The sequence below is a fragment of the Cheilinus undulatus genome, linkage group 17 (genome assembly GCF_018320785.1).
Source record: "Cheilinus undulatus linkage group 17, ASM1832078v1, whole genome shotgun sequence".
Classification (NCBI taxonomy): domain Eukaryota; kingdom Metazoa; phylum Chordata; class Actinopteri; order Labriformes; family Labridae; genus Cheilinus; species Cheilinus undulatus.
The window spans coordinates 19,262,521-19,286,050 of NC_054881.1; the positions used below are offsets into that span (position 1 = coordinate 19,262,521).

At 38.2% G+C, this 23,530-nt stretch overlaps 1 protein-coding gene across 1 annotated transcript in view; it reads right to left on the reverse strand.

Moving 5' to 3' along the window:
• Positions 1–23,530, reverse strand: part of LOC121525691 (atrial natriuretic peptide receptor 2) — a 133,026-nt gene that overhangs the window by 93,756 nt on the left and 15,740 nt on the right. Inside the window, exons 2-5 of the mRNA XM_041811800.1 lie at positions 21,128–21,309; positions 8,940–9,053; positions 8,434–8,569; positions 5,727–5,821 (exon numbers count right to left, since the gene is read on the reverse strand). Coding sequence (XP_041667734.1) covers positions 5,727–5,821; positions 8,434–8,569; positions 8,940–9,053; positions 21,128–21,309 — 527 coding nt within the window. The remainder of the gene's footprint in view (positions 1–5,726; positions 5,822–8,433; positions 8,570–8,939; positions 9,054–21,127; positions 21,310–23,530) is intronic.

The window sequence follows — 23,530 nt, forward strand, 5'->3', positions numbered from 1 at the left end:
CATCTAAATAGACAAATTTATCAACAAGGAATAAGCACTGACTATTTAAGTCACCTTTTTACCATCAGTATTTTGTTGTTGTACTTGTCCCATGAGGAGTGGAGTGCAGAGGTTCACTAACTAATTCCGGCTTATGACCAAAATGTCTGAAATCTGGCAGTGTCCCCAAAATCCCATCCATCAATGAAAAGCCATTCAACAGTTTAGTTAAACTTTTTTGGCCACAGCCTCAGAGACGCAGCCACCATTCAGACATCCATCAGTGATCTGGAGACTTGGCTCAGCAACGGGTACAGGTTAGGACTGACCAGCAAACTGAAGTCGTAGATATACCAATCATGAGCAGTGTGTCTCTGTAAGGGAAGACTAACATCCTGGTAGTTTCCTGTTAACAGCCTCATGGGAGAATCCAAGGTCATCCCACACCACAGAGGCAATACAGAGACTCCAAAAACCCTAAAGTCTCATTTCCTGGTACTGGAATTCACACAAGCATAAAATGGAGTGGTGTCTGGAGACTGGAAAGGCAAGGATGAGGCACAAGGCTATGGTTGGGTTAGTGGCAGTCGTCAATGATCAGGTGTGAGTACCTTTCTGATACCCCAGTCTGATAATGTGCAGGGAAATGGGAGAAAATTGTTTGTCCAGAAAGAGGTCAGGGCAGCAGGACAGCAGAACAAGAACATCAGGATGGAAAACATGAAGCTTCATGTGGCTTGGATGAGATGGGAGAGTACAATGCAGTGCAGGCTCATGTGGAACGGCATCTGCCCATAGTGCATAATACTCCAATAATCCAAGCTCTTAATGACAATTCTTCCTAGCCCAGCAAACCTCCAGCTTTTTTAGACAAGTCCAGTACATGGTGTTATCTGCTCTGCTTGGAGAAAGAGACACTGAGTTCATCCTGAGCAGCTACCTGAAAGCCCTGGGGGATTGCTGCTAAAGCGGGGTACACACATAAGGATTTTCTAAATCTTGAGAGATTTTTTTGTCTGTTAGAGACCCCACACATGAAGATAAAAAATCAGGCATTGAACAGTTTTGATCGTACTGTGTGTGGTGTGCTCCGATAATCTGAACACAGCACACCACACATGTCATGATTCTGTCCCACCACCAATCTAGAATCTCATCCTCCAAGCCAGAAATCTCACGTGATCACACGTGATCTAACAAAAACGAAGAAGAATAAACATAGCTACAACCGGAGAACACAACACGCAACATGGATGAGGACACACAAGAGGAGGGGATGGTGGTGTTCTTGAGACTAATTTTAACGGAAAAATCCCGAACTAAAACAATGAACTTTATGATGCTTCAGCAGGTCAGCCATGCTTGTTTTTATTTACGCCTACTTCCTTGTTCCTTAGTCAGCTCGCTCCTTGATTGGCTACATTCCGTTCCACCTCACAATTCACAGAGTCATGACTCGGGAGTCGTCAGCTTTCCCTACACATGAAGATTTTTGGTCATAAATATTGAACATGTTTAATATTTGCGATCGTCGGCCCCGACCATTTTTGGAGCCGATTATCGGGACAAATTCACTCTTAACACACCTCAGACCACAGGATAATCTTATAGGATAATCTTATAAGACATAAGATAATCGGGTGTTTGCCGTCCTTGGTCAAGAAGGGGGAAAATCAGGACAAAAACAGCCTGATTATCTTTATTAAATATTACTCATCATGGCAAGGGATTATCAGTGTTCAGCACATATTGCAACAACTTTATTGGCATTTTTTCAGAGGACAGCTTGTCCCAACAAATTTGACTATGCCCTCAGTACTAGGTATTCGTGGAGGATTGCTGGAATCACATGGAAAGGATTGAACCACTCAGTGGAAGAAGGCTGCAGAGCTTACCAAGCCACCGTCTACAGAGTCTACATCCTGCAGAGCCTTGGGGGCACTGAGGAGAACAACCAACCACAAAGGAGGCTGCAGAGAAAGCCTCCATGTGGCTGTGGATGAATAGTATGATGGACTTCATCAGTGGTTGTGTTCACTGGTGGCCATGTTCAATCAGTTTTTAACTGCACTAAACATTCAGCGTTGATCATTCCTTTGATACAAAAAATTATTTCATCTCAAAGTACTTAGGTTCATCACCCACAGCAAGAGGGAGTCCAGGCACAGCTCAGAGCAGGGTGACGCAATGTCTCCCAAATGCTCAGACTGCCCCACCAATCCATCCCATTTCATGCCATATTTTAAAAATATCTGAAAATATTCAATTTTAGTCTTAAGTTGACCAATTGTAGAATACCACATTTAAACAATCTAAGTTTGATTGGTTGGCTGGGAGCTCTCATCTCCCTACTGTGGGAATACTTGGCTCAAGAGATTTTACCACTGCTTGCAGTAACCCAGTCTTCAATCTCACTTGCCATTTATTGCTATAGTCAGACCAGCACTGACCAGCTGTTAGTGGTCAGTAGTACATGATGTCCTGCCTGTTAGCCAGTGCTTCAGAAGACACAGCTAGCATGTTTTGTGTTGAAAAGGAACTTGCAATCAGCATCCTCACTGACTCCACACTTTTGAGGAGTGCCTGTTTTATTTGCTGAGGTTTCACTATAAGCCATTTTTTTCCTTTTGATCTTCAAATCAAATCTCACTATCTTCTCCGCATTGTATCTGTTGTTGTTTTTCTCACCAGCGTTTACTTTCAAAATTAAACTCTAGATCAGAGTGAACTTAAAACCTAGTTCATGCAGGAGACGGTACTCATACGCCCAGCTGAGATCATCTGATGACCAACTAATCCCAATTATTCCCTCCCAGCAGTTCTTTCTCTACACACAATATTGTATGGAGTCCTTTAAGACCAGCGGGAGCACTGGTGCTCACATTGCATATCTATCTTTAACTGCGGTTAGAATTACAACTAAATGAGATAGAGCAATAATTCTTTTTGCATGTAAAACAGAGGAGTTACAATGTCATATCAGACATTCAATGTGTCCCAGAGTACTGTTTGCTTTTAGAAAATCCTTTATTCTTTTGCAGAAATGTAGTAAAAAGGGCACACATCAAAAACAATATGCTATAATAAATTTCAGACCGCTGCCTTTCACAACACTTCCTACTTTACATGTATATGATGGTGTATGATGACATTTTGTCTGCACGAACCTATCACGTTGTCTTCTTGCAGGTCACAAGTTGCACTTGTTATTGCTTCATCATGGTCTTCTGCAAACATGTGTAGGCTCAAAAGTCTCTGGCACACTTAGAGATTTAATTGCACTACTGTAAATAGTTTAGTTATTATAAACATGATGTCTTTTTGCAAATTGAGCACAGTTTCATTTTATTTTTGTTTTTGCGTTCTATGGTAGGTCAGAAAGGGTTAAATATGATGTACTTCCTGTTAATTTCTGTTTGCATTAAAGTTGATGTACCACACTGCTGCTGGTAAAGCTTAACCTCCTCCACCCCAGCCTCCTCCTTTATAGCATAAAGCTTGTTGCACACTCAGATTCAGATTCATGCTTCTATGGATTCATTTCTCTTTAAATAATTTTAATGTATTTAATATGCATTAACATAAATGTTTTTATCCATATGGAGGTTTCTTGCCATGTACCCTGGAAAGTTAAAGCATGCTGCTTGACAAACGTATGGAGCATCTTTTGAGCAGAGCTCTCTACTGTTGGAGCTGTATTTCCATTCTGCAATAAACTGGGAAAATGTATGGCGAGAGGGTTCCTGACTGAATTGTAGTTCAATAAATTCTTATTTCCCTCTCCCATTAATTCCTCTAATTCCATGGTACTGGATTCCATTTTTTCTTGCAGTCACTCTGCTTCATGTCCAGACTTTCCAGTAGTTATCAATAAAACATGCAAACCTTGATATGAATACTACTGCCTCCACAGCCTTTGGGCCTGCTGTCATTAACACAATATTCTGAGCTGATCACCTAAAAAAAGAAAACCAACTACAGAATACGTAGGCATGCACACCCAATTTAGTATTCTTCACATGGGATCTCAATAAATCAGGCCCTTGGATTACTGATTTCGCTCAGCTGTCTCACATACCAATCACCATCTACCTGGACTAGGAGCATATATTTGAGAGAATTCCCCCTGGCATTGGTCTAATTTATGGCTCACAATAACAGCTCACAATGAAATAATATGGGTGTAGGATGCATTTTCTGAATCCTTACATCCATGTGAATATTCCAGTGTCTGAGTTTTGTGTCCATGATGTTCCTAGTTGTCACAGACCTAAAAGATGGAAAACAATTTAGGCAAAAATTGTGAAAAAATGTGTATCAATGACTGTTTGAAAAGCTGCTGTTACCTCATTATTTGTCAGACAGAATTATAATTGGGTTCAAATGAAAGCTTAGAGTGCCCCCCTTAAAATGATACCAAACACATTAACACAAAACATTGACAAATGTCCTTAACATGAGCCTGAAGCAGAAAATGCACCAGCGTCAAAATGGCAATTTTTAGTAGGGGGTGGATGACTTCATCAGCTGATAACTATGACTCAGCTACCACTCAGGAAAGCCTATCACACCAAAATATAAACTAAAGACATGGACCTTTTCAAAAATTATTATAAACCTTTGCCACCTTAAGTGGTACTGATATCTTGTCTGGCCCATGGACTAACTCCAAAATCATCACTCACGAATCTTCAGTCCAGTTTCACTCAATATAACATCTTTATATTTTAGTCACTACTTTTGGAAATAATATGTATCCTCTTAACATAAACTGAATCAGCTGGATTGTAAAATTATTACAATTGTTAAACATTAATTTAGGCCCTATCTATACTCACAGTATGATGATGTTATTTTATTTACCTACAACTTCCAGTCATTTTACTAATCATAGCATAACAAACCCCTCCTTTCGTTAGCCAATCAAGTTTAATCCTGCTGGATTCAACACAGATTTCAAAACTGGGTTCATATTTTTAATGCAATTTGATGTAAAGTTTGGATGCTTGAGCAACGATAATGAAGAGCACTGTCTTCAGCTGCAGCCGATATCATGAGTCTAAATGATACAAGCAGAGCAGGGAAGAGAGGATTTTTGTTTCAACCAGGTACCACATTTTGGTTTAGTTCAACGCAAATACTACTCTGACATAAATGGAGGACTTCCAGGTTAAGCCTACCTATCATCTTGTGCTTTTTCTGTCATACTGCTTTAAACAAGAGTTTTTCAGTCTCTTAAATGAAAACTAAACTTACTTTAGTCTTAGTTATTATTGTCAAATATCTGTTTTAGCCTATCATAGTCTTGTCTTCCTTGTGGAAAATCTTATTTTTAGTCATACTTTAGTCAGTAAAACTAATATTGACTCAGCAATGAAAAACCGGGATTGTTAAAAACAAGCTTCATATGGCTAAACAGCACCGTCTAGACTGTGAGCTCTGTAGAGCAAAAAACAAAAATGTGCTTCCTTTTTTCATTGCGCTTATACTTTCAAATTAAAACTTAAGTCTTGAGAATGCGCCCTACTGTTTAAGAATAAGTGCCCTATGAGTGCTAAATAATTTTGCTTTATAACAGTAAAACATTTTGGTATTTTTGTCAAAAAACAACTCCAGGACTTGAAAGAAAGCCCCAATTTAAATGAAAGAATTATGAGGAAGTATGTGATTAGTCACATACTTCCATATAAAACACTGTCAGAGATCCCAAACACATTAAATACCAGGTGTAAAACAGCATGACTTACCCCGTACTCTCCTGTCTCCTGATTCGTCATCGCCCAGAGGTTGATGTCTATGTTCCTGGCATTGTTGTGGTCTGTAGCAACAAGCCCTGTCACTCCTGAAAAATACAAACATGTTCACATTAAGTGCCTGGTTAAGATGGTGTTACATCATGGACGACATGTACTATAAATTCTTGAGTGCCTCATTACATTTTCTCCATTTAAATAATGAATGAGTCACTGTTAACACCACAGGACTTTTCTAGCATTTCCAAAATATAAACTTCAGCCATTGGTGCTCTATTAATAATTTGTTTTCAGTAAACTGTTCTTAGGCACTGCTTGTGCAATTTAGCTGAGTTTGAGGTGGTTCTGCAAAGATTTTCATGTTTGTTTCCTTCCCTTTAGATGTTTTTGTTTTCAAAACAAGAATACTAGGATAACACAAGTCAATCAGGAGGAGAAGTTGTTTAACATTGTTCTGGTGAACAAAAATAGATGTCGCACTGATAAGCCTCACGATATTGATTTCTTTAAACTAGTTTGCACTGGTTCTATGCAAACAAATTATTGTGACAATCAAGACAGCAGCAGCAAGATTATTTCAAGCTTTTATAGTTTGCCCTCTTTTCATCTCCAACCACTTATCTCTGCAGTGCAAAATAAAAAATATGAATGTGACCTCAGGGTGGGAAGCCAAAATTAGATATCAGAAAAATCCTTTCCTTTTGTAAAACCAGGCAACATTCATCTTTGGTGCACTGTCAAAAACATCCACAACAATTTAGTGAAACTTTCCATTATTATTTTGAACATGTGCCCTATTTTTCCAGTTATTTTTTCCATCATGCTGAGCAAAATAACCCCAGTCAACCCTTTTAAATGAAAGCAACAAAATCCCATTGTTCTGCTTCTTTCCAGAGTGATGTGAGAGTAGAAGTGGCAGCCAGCAAAGTAAACAGGAAAGTGTGAGCACTCACATCAAGCATCAGATGGCCTATTAACTGGAGTGATGTGTGATAACTGTGCAATGATGCTATAATTATTGTGTTGAAAGGCTATATTTTAAGCTCATTTTAGGGTCAATGGTGCTTTACAACAAAAGCCAGCTGGCTCAGTCACTTGAACACAATGTATGTTTATAGTAGAGCTTCTGTTCACTGTTATCTGAGAGGCAGGCATGGCTTTCAGTGGAAATTACCGACAATGACTACATGGAGGTGGAGACTTTTACATTGGTATCACACATGTTTCATACTTACAGACATTATTATGTATCAATCTCTGCATCTGATTGGCAGCTATAAAGGACTAAAGGTCACTTTACATCATTAAATTATGGCAAATCTGAGCTTTCTATCTCAGAACTGACAACATCCAAAAACAACATCCAAAAATTATCACTGAATTATCATATATTCATGCATGTACTCATGATGAAACACTGGTAACGCACATGTATTTACAGTATTACGCCTAATTTCCTGCATTCCTCTGGGGGATGGTTCCTCCTGAGTCAGGTCCATTGGAAGTGAGGCCAGAGTCCTCCCTGGCAACTCTGGAACACACTTTTGGAACAGGCTAGCGAGTGTGTGTGATTACATCATTAGAAGGGCCGAGCCCAAATACCTGGCAGTGGCAGAAATCAAAATGGGAGGGGTACTAACAGCAACTTTCACAAGATTTACCCAGCGCCGTCGAATAAGCTGTCACATCATCATATAATCATAATATGTATAATAATACAATCGTATAATCATATTGATCATTTAATATAATTATATAATATAATCATATTATATGATGCCATCCAGCTTTACTTGATGATATGAAATAATGATGACAACATATTTATGGTGGAAACAGGACATTTAAAAGCGTATTGAGTGTGTTAGGACCTGCCTTTCTCCTGATATTGCACTTCTTTTTTTTAAGGGAAGGAAAACAATGCGCATTGGATTGTGATTGTATTCCTGCAAGCAGAGGATACACATGTGCATCCTAAGAAATTCTCTGTTTGAAGGACTCAGTCTTCGAGGTTTAAGGCTCCTCGACATTGGAACAGTCCTCCGACGATGTCGCAGTATCCTTCAAAACTGGTCATTCAAGGATCCCTCCTTGGCTGTCTTTCAGATCCTGCTCCTCATATTTCCTGCCTCATGTGTCAGCTCCTCCCCTGATAACCCTCACCTGTGTCTCGTAATCCCAATTGTGTATTTAATCCTAGTGTGTGCTCCCTCATGTTGCCAGTTCGTTGCGTTCTCCTTTGTGTGACCTCGTGTCCAGCCTTCTTTTCTCGTTTAACACCCCAGTGATCAATCTAGTTTTCGTTTTTTGACGCTGCGTTTGCCTGCTTCTCTGGATTTGTTTAATGATTCTTGTCTGCCATTTATGTACCTTTGGAGTGTATTAAACAACCTGCCTTTCTGAACACTGGATCTGGTCTGCGTTTGAATCCTTTTCTTGTGCCAATCATCATGTCAATTAGTAGTTATGGATGGTACATTTAAAGGGTTTTTTGTATGATGAAGCAGTGAGTAGTACTGTTTTGCCTTTGTAATGGTCATATGGTGACATTATTAAACCCAAAAGTTTCAGAATTGCTTGCAATTTTCAAAAACACAAACTGAGCATAAAGTAGCAAACAAATTTGCATTTACAGGTTAAAGTTTACAACATCTCACATTGACACAAATTCTTTGCTCACAACCTATCAACTGTTACTCACCCCAAAATCTGCGGTTCTGCGTCCTCATCGTGATGTTAATTCCATCATTTTGAGCTCCACCTTCAGCCAGCGTCTCATCCAAGGCCCTTGCGTACAGCACAAAACCATCATAGAAGCTGCCAGCAATATAGTCCATCTGCAGGTAGAAAGATGTTTGTCCAAATTATCAGGGACTAGGTCATTTGTTCAGCACACATAGCAATGATTAAGGAACTTCATGATTGAAATATAAAAATATTTTGCATGTTAATGGGGGAAACTCCCAGATTTGAGCCAACTAAAGCATGCTAATGAAATAAAATGAATTTAGCCAACCTAAGTGCCAAGTAGGTTTAAGGCAGTAATAAAAGAATACTTTCAATTGCTTACATCATTATCAACATTATTCATCATTAACAACTGACATTTATGCAGCACAGTGGGTGTTTTTCTCCATATAATCTCTAATAAAAGATTAAAGAGGTTGTGATGCTGCTGAGAAAAGGTTTTTACAGGCTGTAACTTACCAATGATGGTTCCAACTGCACGCCGAAGTCCTTCAGTGCTTTGGCATGGAGTCTCCTCTGAAATTCTTTGTACTCCGGATTGTCAGGAGGCCGGTACGCTATGACGAAAACAGACTGGAGGAGACACAGAGAGGGAAATGATTAATAAACTATAGTATAACAGACTGAGATCTGAGATTCACCCTTTAATCATCCTGTGAGTCTATATCTGTCAGACTGAAAAAGACAGTGACTCCTTGCCTCCTGCATTCAGTAAGAATCAGAATCAGCTTGTGAGGCCATGCATGTCTACAACAAGGAACCAAACTGCAGTTTACAAGGCTCTCTACAGAAAGGAATACATAATAAAGTAGCTAAAGTAACAGTGAATGATAACAAGTGCAAAGGATGCTAAAATATATTCAGCATTACTTCATATACAGCTTGCTTAAATGAACATGAGGTTACCGTTGTCAGAATATGATACTTTTTGAAACCACATATTCAAAGATTTCTTATTATAACTACTGGGCATATCCAAAAGAACGCAGAATTTAAAAAAACAGCATTTTTTAATAAGACATAGGAGAATAAATTGCACATAAAGTCCTGCACAGTCTTTAAATTGCACAGATAAAACTGTGTAAAGGAATTTGCTATCAATTGTTTTCTGAAAACCTGAAACAAGATGCCCTGAACCATCAATGACATGGGGATTGATATTGCCTGACTATCAAAACATTTAAAATCCTATTAGGTCCTACAAGTGAAGTAGGTAAGGTGTGCACTTGAAATAGCATTTAGATGGCATCAATGTATTTTTATGTACAGTCAAAACCTTATTCTGTGACTTCTTTGTTGTAATAAAAATTTCATTTTTTAAAACAGTGATCTTTTCAATGGTTTTTACCTCCATTCTTTAATGTTACTCTTGATTCAAGTAAAGAATGATCAACTGAATCCCTTTTTTGTTGCTGCTAAATAAAAAAGCTAACACAGAAGATTTAAAGTTGCTGTCTCTTGCAAAGTCTGATAATATCCTTTCCAACAAAGAGAATCACAACATTATAACTTCAAATTTAAATATATATATATTTGGATAAGGTTTAAGGTCACAAACTGCTAACTGCCTACGCAGCTAATTGGCTAACGTAAGTATAGAGCTTTTAGCATGCTAACCATCAATAATGTGTGTGCCTCCAAATATATCTGTTACACTCCTCACTAAAGTGCTGTCAGAAAATGTAGTATGAATAATTCAAACACAGACCAAGTTAGCAAACAGAAGCTGCAAGCTAACAATACAGCTAAGCTAACTGGCTTAGCGGCTAATGGAGCGTTAGATCGCTAGCGGTCAAACCAAAGCCAAATGACATTTCTAAACTTCCAGGGCTTTGCATCTGCAAATTCCATTCCCGTCGTTGTAGAACATTAAAAGTTGCATTACAGAAATAATGTATGAAAAACAGCTACACAACACAAGGTTAGCCACAACAACCTGCAAACTGACCACAATTGCCCTACCTAAACCTAGGCAATAAGTGGGGGCTCCTCCTCTTTTTTTCTCCCAAGAAGAAAACAGCGTTTTATCAGTACCACTCAAGATGCCAAAGGTTTATAATCATTTTTGAAAAGGTCCATGTCTCTAGTTTATATTTTGGTGTGATAGACTTTCCTGAGTGGTAGCTGAGTCATGGTTATCGGCTGATGAAGTCATCCACCCCCTACTGAAAATTGCCATTTTGACGCTGGTGCATATTCTGCTTTAGGCTCATGTTAAGGACATTTGTCAATGTTTTGTGATAATGTGTAGGTTATCATTTTAAAGGGGACACTCTAAGCTTCATTTAAACCCAATCATAATTCTTTCTGAGGTAACAGCAGCTTTTCAAACAGTCATTGATGCACATTTTTCACAATTTTTGCCTAAATTGTTTTCTATCTTTTAGGTCTGTGACAACTAGGAACATCATGGACACAAAACTCAGACACTGGAATATTCACATGGATGTAAGGATTTAGGAAATGCATCCTACACCCATATTATTTCATTGTGAGCTGTTATTGTGAGCCATAAATTAGACCAATGCCAGGCGGAATTCTCTCAAATATCTGCTCCTAGTCCAGGTAGATGGTGATTGGTATGTGAGACAGCTGAGAGAAATCAGTGTCATTTGTACCAATATACTTTGGTTTGGGTAATTTTGTATTTTAAAAAAAAAGTTTTTTTTTCTTGTTTTTATAAACAACTGAAAATAAAAAAAAATGTAACAATAAACAGAGAATTACTGTAATTAAACATAAAGAATAATTCACAAAGTCCCACAGTGATTCTGTCAGGACACATTACTCTCAGTTTTTCTGTTAGAACGTTTATTTTCTGATTGTTTCTTGTTAGAGAAGTGTGTCTGACTGCTAGCAGTAGCAGCTGAGGGAATCAGAATCAGTTTATATGGTCAGGCGTGTAAACACAAACAAGGGATGTGACTCTGGTTTACACTGTTCTCAGTGTTCAACATCTGAATAGACAAACAGGAAGACAATATGGAATAATTACTGACTATTTAAGTTGTCATTTTACCATCAGTATATATTTTTATTCTGAGAGTTAAGATAATTCCTGTAATTGATCGTCCAAGCCAGTTTTTTAATTGTTCGTGTTACTGGAAAGCGGTGCTCTATCTGAGAGAGTGGAGGAGTGAAAGTTAGCACCACCAACATGTCCACATCAGTACAATAGAAATAACTTCATTTTTCTCAATGTCAGACATACTAGTTTGCATTTTTTTTAACAATCTGCAGAGCATTTAACATGAACACTCCCAGCGTAATCCAAGGGCCTGATTTACTAAGATCCCATGTGAAGAATACTCAATTGGGTGTGCATGCCTACGTATTCTGTAGTTGGTTTTCTTTTTTTAGGCTCAGAATAGTGTTAATGACAGCAGGCCCAAAGGCTGTGGAGGCAGTAGTATTCATATCAAGGTTTGCATGTTTTACTGATAACTACTAGTCTAGACATGAAGCAGAGTGACTGCAAGAAAAAATGGAATCCAGTACCATGGAATTAGAGGAATTAATGGGAGAGGGACACCACCACATACCTGGGACACATTGAATGTCTGATATGACATTGCAACTCCTCTGGTTCTGCAAAAAGAATTATTGCTCTATCTCATAGAAAAAAATGGCTTATGAAAAAACCTCAGCAAATAAAACAACCACTCCTCAAAAGTGTGGAGTCAGTGAGGATGCTGATCGCAAGTTCCTTTTCAACACAAACATGCTAGCTGTGTCTTCTGAAGCACTGGCTAACAGGCAGGACATCATGTACTACTGACCACTGACAGCTGGTCAATGCTGGTCTGACTATAGCAATAAATGGCAAGTGAGATTGAAGACTGGGTTACTGCAAGCAGTGGTAGTCTGAGCATTTGGGAGACATTGCGTCACCCTGCTCTGAGCTGTGCCTGGACTCCCTCTTGCTGTGGGTGATGAACCTAAGTACTTTGAGATGAAATCATTTTTTGTATCAAAGGAATGATCAACGCTGAATGTTTAGTGCAGTTAAAAACTGATTGAACATGGCCACCAGTGAACACAACCACTGATGAAGTCCATCATACTATTCATCCACAGCCACATGGAGGCTTTCTCTGCAGCCTCCTTTGTGGTTGGTTGTTCTCCTCAGTGCCCCCAGTGCTCTGCAGGATCCAGACTCTGTGAACAGAGTGGTCTGGGAAGCTCTGCTGCCCTCTTTGTGGATGGTTGTTCTCCTCAGTGCCCCCAATGCTCTGCAGGATGTAGACTCTCTAAACGGTGGCTTGGTAAGCTCTGCAGCCTTCTTCCACTGAGTGGTTCAATCCTTTCCATGTGATCCCAGCAATCCTCCACGAATACCTAGTACTGAGGGCATAGTCAAAGTTGTTGGGACAAGCTGTCCTCTGAAAAAATGCCAATAAAGTTGCTGCAATATGTGCTGAACACTGATAATCCCTTGCCATGATGAGTAATATTTAATCTGTGGAGAGTTAGTGGGGGCTGTTGTTTGTTATGGCAACTTCAGCAACTTCCCTCAGCACATGGCCATGGCAGACATGTGAAGCGGGGTACACACATAAAGATAATCAGGCTGTTTTTGTCCTGATTTTCCCCCTTCTGGACCAAGGACGGCAAACGCCCGATTATCTTATGTCTTATAAGATTATCCTATAAGATTATCCTGTGGTCTGAGGTGTGTTAAGAGTGAATTTGTCCCAATAATCGGCTCCAAAAACGGTCGGGGCCGACGATCGTAAATATTAAACATGTTCAATATTTACGACCAAAGATTATCATGTGTGTGGGGAAAGCCGACGACTCCTGAGTCATGACTCTGTGAATTGTGACGTGAAATGGAATGTAGCCAATCAAGAAGCGAGCTGCCTGAGGAACAAGGAAGCAGGTGTAAATAATAACACACCACACCTAGCACGATCAAAACTGTTCAATGCCTGATTTTTTATCTTCATGTGTGGGGTCTCTAACAGAAAAAAAATCTCTTAGAAAATCCTTATGTGTGTACCCCACTTTAGCAGCAATCCCCCAGGGCTTTCAGGTAGCTGCTCAGGATGAACTCAGTGTCTCTTTCTCCAAGCAGAGCAGATAACACCATGTACTGGACTTGTCTAAAAAAGCTGGAGGTTTGCTGGGCTAGGAAAAATTGTCATTAAGAGCTTGGATTATTGGAGTATTATGCACTATGGGCAGATGCCATTCCACATGAGCCTGCACTGCATTGTACTCTCCCATCTCATCCAAGCCACATGAAGCTTCATGTTTTCCATCCTGATGTTCTTGTTCTGCTGTCCTGCTGCTCTGACCTCTTTCTGGACAAACAATTTCCTCCCATTTCCCTGCACATTATCAGACTGGGGTATCAGAAAGGTACTCACACCTGATCATTGACCACTGCCACTAACCCAACCATAGCCTTGTGCCTCATCCTTGCCTTCCCAGTCTCCAGACACCACTCCATTTTATGCTTGTGTGAATTCCAGTACCACGAAATGAGACTTTAGGGTTTTTGGAGTCTCTGTATTGCCTCTGTGGTGTGGGATGGGATTTAGATGTTGACCACTGAGAACAGTGTACACTGGTTACATTGGTGCGCACATCTAATTTAGTATTCCTTAAGTGGGATCTTAGTAAATCAGGCCCTTGGATTACGCTAGGAGTGTTCATGTTAAATGCTCTGCAGATTGTTAAAAAAATGCAAACTAGTATGTCTGACGTTAAGAAAAATAAAGTTATTCATACTGTACTGATGTGGACATGTCACTCCTCCACTCTCTCAGATAGAGCACCGCTTTCCAGTAACACGAACAATTAAAAAACTGGCTTGGACAATTAATTACAGGAATTATCTTAACTCTAAATATAAACTGATGGTAAAATGACAACTTAAATAGTCAGTAATTATTCCATATTGTCTTCCTGTTTGTCTATTCAGATGTTGAACACTGAGAACAGTGTAAACCAGAGTCACATCCCTTGTTTGTGTTCACACACCTGACCATATAAACTGATTCTGATTCCCTCAGCTGCTACTGCTAGCAGTCAGACACACTTCTCTAACAGGAAACAATCAGAAAATAAACGTTCTAACAGAAAAACTGAGAGTAATGTGTCCTTTCAGAATCACTGTGGGACTTTGTGAATTATTCTTTATGTTTAGGTACAATAATTCTCTGTTTATTGTTATATTTTTTGTTATTTTCAGTTTTTATGAAACAAGGAAAATAAAAATTTTGGTTTTTAAATACAAAATTACCCAAACCAAAGTATATTGGTACAAATGACACTGATTTCTCTCAGCTGTCTCACATACCAATCACCATCTACCTGGACTAGGAGCAGATATTTGAGAGAATTCCGCCTGGCATTGGTCTAATTTATGGCTCACAATAACAGCTCACAATGAAATAATATGGGTGTAGGATGCATTTCCTGAATCCTTACATCCATGTGAATATTCCAGTGTCTGAGTTTTGTGTCCATGATGTTCCTAGTTGTCACAAACCTAAAAGATAGAAAACACTTTAGGCAAAAATTGTGAAAAAATGTGTATCAATGACTGTTTGAAAAACTGCTGTTACCTCAGAAAGAATTATAATTGGGTTCAAATGAAAGTTTACTGTGTCCCCTTTAAAATGATAACCTACACAATATCACAAAACATTGACAAATGTTCTTAACATGAGCCTAAAGCAGAATATGCACCAGCGTCAAAATGGCAATTTTCAGTAGAGGTGGATGACTTCATCAGCTGATAACCATGACTCAGCTACCACTCAGGAAAGTCTATCACACCAAAATATAAACCAGAGACATGGACCTTTTCAAAAATTATTACACACCTTTACCACCTTGAGTGGTACCGATATCTTGTCTGGCCCATGGACTAATTGTCAAATGAGTGAGTGAGATGAGTTACAAACAGTATTCAACATTTTAAATGGAATAGGAGGAAAAACTGCTCAAGAAACACCAACAAAAGGACTAAACAGTTATTGGGCTCACTGGTATTTAGCTTTTAGCATGCAAATAATCAAGTAAAGGCTAACATTAAGTCCTGCTCCTTTAGTTAGTTTGTTAGTTTGTGGCCGAATTAAGGCACTTTATTCTGTATTTTAAGACGAAGAAGAAGAGAAACTATATGCATCAGCATAAAACAAAATTTCATCTCCCTGTCAATTCATTTATAAAAATAACTTTTAGGGCATGTTTACAACAAGTATGCATTTTAATAGGAATAATAAACATAAAAAAAACTTTAATCAAACTGGTTGCATTATTAGACATACAGTGCTTAACAAATTTATTAGACCACCTGTCATATTTGTCTCAGAGACCATCCAGCATCATGAATTGCTTTAATGCAAACTCTTTGATTTTCAGTGAGCTCTCCACGTTTTACCATTTTGAACAAGAATGAGGAACTTCAAACTGAATTCACCCAAATTTGAGCTGGCTCACTGGGCTTCTCTGAGAAGTCAGAAATTAATCAAGCATAACATTCAACCACTATAACTAATTTTTCTGTTCAGGAATGCAAGTAAATAACTATAATTTGACATATTAATCAAGAAATAATAATGTGATTTACTATTTTTTCAGTTTTTTTGTAAATCAGTAAATTTGAAAAGTCATGGATAACAATAATAATTATATTTTAGCATTAAAAATATCATTTGGGTTAAAGAGCACATATTGATGTATTAACCGTTGCAGAAACATAAAAAAATGACTTTGGTAATTACCAATGCTGTTAATTTAGGGCAGCTGTGGCATAAACCTTACTTTGATTAGGGTTAGGGTGGTCTAATAAATTTGTTAAGCACTGTACATAACTCATTGATATATTCTGGTATGGAGTTTACATCACCCGTTATGTTTTGATACTGATAGAAATAAAGGTAAAGTCAGTTTAGAGTAACCTTCTTTATGCTGTTTCATTAGCAGATTCTTCACTTAACTGAATGATATTTTATAAACAGAAATGTCACAAAGAGGGTATGATTTAGTAAACTACAATTCTATTATTGCACCTGATAAAATAGATTATTAAAAGAGTTAGGCAAAAACCAAAAGGAAAGGAACCCCACCAATTTGTTTGGCCTTTTTTAAATTTGGATAATCGATGCCGTTTCCAAGATCTTTGGCTGATCTGTGACCTTTTTTTATTCTTTAAATCTAAAATTAAAGACATAATGTAGTATTTGTGAATAACAAGCTTAGTTTTATTTGTGAATTTTTGTAGTGTGATCATTAAATGTATTTGATTATCAAAATGAAAACAAACAGTTTTTGTTGCCCCTGTCACAAATGTGTCACTGCTGTTATAGGAATATTTTGGCTGTAATTTCTTGGAATTTTTCATATTTTTTGAGAAACTGTCATATGTGATGATTTTTCTCTTAATATGAGAATCTGTTTTGAAACTTAGTAACTGTGATTGCCTTTGAGGTTAAAATACAGTGCAATTAAAGACTCATACAGAAAAGCTTTCATGCTATAAAATATAACAAATTGAAAGTCATTTTCTTGCTGGCTCTGTCAGCCTTGGTGAAATAATTCTTTTGTTATAGTTTTCATGGAAATGAAAATGAATGTGTGTTTTCGGTGGCTGATGGTGTTGACATAAAATAAGAATTGGTGAAGGAAAAGCACATTTTGGCAAACATACACTACATGGAAAATGTATTTGGCCACACCTGTTAATTATTAAATCCAGGTGTTTCAATCAGACCCATTGCTACAGTATAAAATCAAACACCTAGCCTTGTAGTCTTCATTTGCTTACATTTGTGATACAAAATGGGTCGTTCTGAAGAGCTTTGTGATTTCAAGCATGGTACTGTGATGGATGCCACCTTTGCAATAAGACGGTTTGTGAAATCTTACCCCTGTTGGATATTCCACAGTGAACTGTAAGTGATATTAGAAAGTGGAAGCATTTAGGAACAACAGCATCACAGCCATAAAGCTTAAGAGTGCATGGTATAAAAGTAAGCTCTGCTTATTCTGAAGGTTCTGAACTTCCACTGGCATAATTGAAAGTACAAACTCTGTGAGTTTACATGGCCGAGCAGCTGCATGCAAGCCCCTCTAGAGTCAGTGGCATGCTGTAGTTGAAGACAACAGTCATGCTTCATAAAGAAATAAAGCATAAGTGATCCACTGTAAAATAAGGTAAAATTAGACAGTTTTCTTGTATCTAATTCCTTTATCTTTTTCTTTACAAATACAGCTGTAATGCACTTTTAAACCTTCTTCTACACAATGAAACAATGCTAGTTATAATGTAGTCTATATTTAAAAAAACTAATCATGTTTGGCTGTTTAAGGTCTGCTATTACATGAGAAGTTTTGTTTTGATTATCATTATTTCTGACAGAAAAGGCCTTCTGCAGTAATTTCAATCAGTTAAGCTCCCTGAAGCCTTTTCAGGGTTGAGGTTTTGTTTTAGGTCCTCAGAACTGAATGTAGAAAAAAAAGAAACATTGCCTAATGGGCCTACTGCATAAAATGTGATTGAATTCTGAACAAATGGATGATTAAAGCCTTTCATTCTCCTTTCATTTTATTTAAATGACCTCCAAATGAACTAAAACATCAATGATTTTTACTGCACATTTACAAAGTGAGAATAAAACAAAAGGGTGATTGGATTTAAGCAAAGCCTTGTCATTATGGGTTTGGATAATGTGTCTTTTATGAAATGATGAAAAAGCCTAGTCCTTTCTTTTAGAAAAACGTGCTCTAACACCACAAGCGTCATGACAGAGACATTTATTATCTGATCAAAAGTCTGACAAGAGGAATAAATAATTAAGCCAGACAGTTCAATCCAAACATGACCTTTGAGTTTGTTGTTTTCACAAATAAAGCCTCCATCATTTCTCTGAAGGCATCTGCTCATAACAGAAACAACTATAGATCGTTTTTCATGTCACAACAGTTATTGGAGCCCGACCACAGACTTCCACAAGCAATTATAGCTGTGAGAAAAGCACATTTCCATAATGAGCTGTGTTATCGCTTGCACACAAATTAATGCCTTGCCTGATCAGCGAAAAGGAAGCCAAAGTTTTGCAACCTCTGCCAAGGTTAGAAGTAGCTCATATCTACAGTAGACAAAGAGAAACTGAGATCCCTTTGTTTGATGCTTAAGCTCTTTGATACGGATGCATTGTTTCAGCACTGTAAAAAATCCCTTCAATTAATCAGGAAATCTTGCCCTCAATCTCATATTGCCCTGCTCTAGATAAAATAATCCAACCCTTGTGAGTAGGCATGGACATTAACAGGCATTAAACTGCAATGTCTAGATTTGCATGGGCTGATTGAAGTGGTTGATGAGATTTGATTTAGTATGAATACTTCAGTGGTAAAGACGTGACATGAACTTAAAAAATGGATTGTAATTATTTTGCATTAGAAAATGGCTATTGCAGAATAATCATTATTATATCTTTATTTGGGATAATATGGAGGATAGTCTCTGCAAGATGGGGACATTTGCAGTTACACACTGAGGAATGTTGTTCATAAACTTTTGGACTATTGGTCTGAGCCTTTCAGTAGTGCTCCTTTTAGACCCAATCATGGAGCTATCACTTGCTACTAATTAATGTTTGAAATGTTCAAGTGATTTTTGACAATTTCCCAGTCTTTTTTCACCCCCGTCCTAACTTTATTGGAACATTTTGCCGGTGTAAAATTCCAAATGTGTCTGCATTTCTGAAAAACCAGTAGAGATCATTAGTTCAAAATTGAATTTCTTGCCTACCTCCTTTTTTAGATGCACCTTACAGATCCTGCTCACATTAGGGAATGCACTATGGAACACTCAATAGTCACAGAGTTAAGGCCCTGGCACACCAGACGCAATTTTTCAGAGTATATATATTTTTTAACCTGTAGCAAGTCAATCCAGGCTTCCACACCAACAACGTAAGAGTGAAATTGGGGCGGATAAGTTCTGGAACCGTGGTTGATTTTTCAAAGTTTCACTCATGCAAACACACATCTGGCCAATCAAAACACTCGCTGGTGCTGGGTTTAAGACAAACAGAGATGCAACAACGTCCTCCTCTCCAACGGCACATGATGTTTGTCCTCTTTCTGTCTGTAGTCAATGCTTGTGTTTTTTGCCTTACCTAGCCTGGTAGAGAGGGGGACAGGCAGCAGGCACCCTGACATGTCCATGTGAACGTAAACGCGCTACTCGCACAGCTGGAGCTGTTTCCAAACTAACGGGACTTAAGCCCAATGAAATATTTTAAACACAGTCTCCTCTGTCCTCAGACATATGACTTATAAATGCCCCGGATCAATCAGCTCACTGACATTACTCCTCTGACCAGTCTGGAACACAAACAGATGAGCCAATCGGAGCGCTGTGGAGGGAGTTAACTCCTCTCACAGCGAACCTCAGCTGTACCCTTATTATTATCACTGATCATATTTAACATAAAATGAATGAAAAGTTGGTACCTCTGCTTAGCAAACATGGTTGGCGTAATGAATAAAACAGTGAAAGAAAACGTCACTGACCTCCTGGTTATGCGTAAATGTGCCATTATACGCATGGACTGAAGGAGAGAGAGGAGAAACATCCTTTTATCTTCCACTCCACTGTAAAGGCCTTTACTCTGATGACCACTCAACAGTCAAATAAAGCTTTTATTTCTTTTTAATCAAACTGAGTTTGTGCTGTATTCAATTGAATAAAGGTTCTGAAGGGTTCTGTTTATCACTGTATTTTGTTTGAACACACATTTCATGACCCAGCTTCTTGTGGATGGGGATTTGTAGTTCAAACGTATTCCAGGCACTTTAAGCAAGCATATGTCAGGTCCATTATGGGATAATTTGCCATAATCAATTGGAAATTAGTCCTGATTAATATTCAGACAGTCTCTCTCCTTTAAAAACTTTGTGAACACTGAATTAAAGAGAAATTAAGAGAAGCCAGTTTGACATTTGGAGAGATCAATTAGCCAGACACACTCCGTGCCCACTCACTTATGTCTCCGAGTACTAATTTGTTAGGCGAAATGGCTTCCTGAGAAAACAGATTTGTTAATGTCATGCATAAATGTTGCTCCTTAAAGTGGTCCAAAGGGTCGAGGGGTCCTTTACCCCTTGGAGACTCAAATTGCCCACTCGTTGGCAAAATTACATCAAAGATCATTAGTTAAAGTGCACATAAGCTTCTCTTATACATACATTAACATAAAAGCTTCATCTACATTTGTTTAAAAAAGATGTGGTGTAACCACAGATTTTTCATCAGAATCAACTGTTTCTGAAAGTATTTAAAGTAAATGTCATTTTCAGCTGCTTTTGAGGACTTTGTTCTGTCAGACTAAGTAAGTGCAGTCTGATAAAGATTATGGGATTTGGAGAGAAAATGAATAAAAACGACAAATTAAATACCAGTTGTCAAAGACATTCATTTCTCATTCCAACTAGTGGTTTTGGTTTGTATAATTTCCTGTCTCTAATTACAAAGCGGGTGAAGCTGTGACAGTCCACATTCAATAAATCAACGTAAAATCTGAGCACAATTTATCGAAAGCAGTGATCCAAATAATGCCTGCCTGAAGCCGCAAACTATATGCCTATGAAAGCAGTGTTTGTGCAGTATGTGATCATCGTACCTTGAAAACGTTAATGGGATCGGCCCAGTTAGAGTCAGAGTTCTGCCAAGGTTTGCGATCCGTCAGACTCTCGGCGAACACGTCCAGATAGAAAATGGCGTAGTTTTCTGGGTCCTGGATCTCACTTTGGAACAGCTTCATGATGTTGAGGAAGGTGTCCAGAGGGCCGCAGATGTATATGACTGCACACAGAAGAATAAAAAGCACATGTGTCTCTTACTAACTTGTTTGCTTCTTTAAAGTATCTTAAATAAACAGAGTGTCTGGATTTTTCTTGATTCTCATGCAGCAACTGGCATTATTTCACCTTCTTATTGAAAACAAGTCACTTTTGAAGGCAGGATTATTCTAAGTGAACAAGACTTTGAGAGCTCCATAATTTGTGCTTAGGGACTTGACATACTGCTCTCATTTATTCATCTGCGTCTGCATTGTTTTGTTTTTAAGCCTCTGCAGTGATCCACTTATGATTCTGTAAAGTTAAAACAGGCCCTATGCATAAAGAAATAAATGCCAGATGTAAGGCAGAGCATACATGAAAAGTCAGATCAACATCTGAAACTCACTCAAAGACGACTGGAAAAATATCTGAAACTGCAGCGCCGGAGGCAGGCTGAAAATATACAGGAGTGGGAGTGGCCTGGTGGAAGTAGGCAGAGCTATACTAGCTTCTCTGGCAGTAGTAAACACTTTGATTTTGCTGCAAGTCATCCAAATCTCCAAATATCCTCAGTGAAGTCATAGATAACGAAAGAAATCATCATCAAATAAGAAGCCTTTTTCAAGTAAGACTGTTATAGATTATTCAATATACAGTGCATTCAGAAAGTATTCAGACCCCATTCACTTATTTCAATTTCCTTATGTTTTAGCCTAATGCTATAGCCAAGATTTCTCATTAATCTACATCAAGACCCCAATTATGACAAAGTGAAAACAGAATTTTACTTTTTTTTGTTTTTTTGCACAATGATTCAAAAAAAAAAAAACATCACATTGACATAAGTATTCAGACCTTTGCAACAACACTTGAAATTAAGCTCAGGTTCCTCCCATTTCCCCCATTTCTTTGGACCTTTGGTGAACTCCAATCAAAGTGTAAAAACATTTCAAAGATGATCAAAAGAAATGGAGGTAACCTGACACAAAAAGTGGGAAAAGGGGTTAAAAGTGGCACAAAAAACAAGTGGCATACATGGGGGAAAAGTGGCAAAAATAGGTTAAATTTGGCAAAAAAAAAAAAAAAAATTGGATAAAAAATGGATGAAAAGAGGCAAAAATTGGTTCAAGTGGTGAAAAGCAGCAAGACAATTGGTAGAAATGGGTGGAAAGGGGTAAAAAATTTGATCAAAGTGCCAAAAAGAAGTGGCAAAACAGTGGCAAAAAGAAAAAAACAAGCAAAAATGGGTTAGAGTGGCAAAAAATGGGTTCAAGTGGCAATTAAACAGTAACAAAATTGGGAAAATGGGGGGAAAGGGACAAAATGGATTGAAGTGCCAAAAAGAAGCAGTAAAAGGTGGCATAAGCAGCAAAAATGGGTTAAAGTGTCAGTAGCAATAAAATCAGCAAAAAATGCAATATGGGTTAAAAGCAAGTGGCAACCTCAAGTGATCCTGAAAAATGAAGCCAATGCAGAAGTGCAAAAAATTGCAATACATTGAGTGTCCACTTGAGGCTTACTGCAGAACACTGAAAGTCTTATTAGCTAATGTCTTCATGAGCACACACTGTACAGGGGGAAGATTTTTTTTTAACCACAGTTGTTTCGATTACATTTAAGAAAAACCTCTGTGCACTGACTGGCGTGTCTCATTTGACTGACAGATAGCTTGACAGGCAGACGCTACCTCCAGAGCGATGGCTTTAGTGCTAGCTGAGCTGACAGGAAGTCGAGCTCAGTGGGCGGGCTCTTGTCTGCCGTTAGGTTGAATCAAAGTTCAGTTGAGACAATCATTTAAATATGGAGGCTGCCATAGACTGGCTTCAATAGCTGTTTGAGCCTGCCTATTGTAATCAAAAGAGAGGGCAAAAATGTGGAAAATCAGGCAAAACAGTGCATGGCAAAAATTAATAAAAACATCAAAAACAAAATGCTTAAGGTTGCAAATGGGCAAAAAAAAAAAAACATCAAAAATTGGTTAAAAGTGGTAAAAATTGGAAGAACCCTCCCCCTGCCCACCAGCAGAAATAGGTTTAAAGGGGTAAAAATGGGCAAATTGGCACAGACACTGTTTTTTTTTTAAACTTCCACTTTTAAAGATGTACATGCTAGCTTTAATCTCAGCAACATTAACCCTTTGTTTTCTGTGACAGCAATTAAGCCTGAGACCTTGGTAAAACAGCCTCCCTTCACAACCCTCACCTTGGCCTCCTGTCTGCATCATAAATAAAAAAAAAAACATA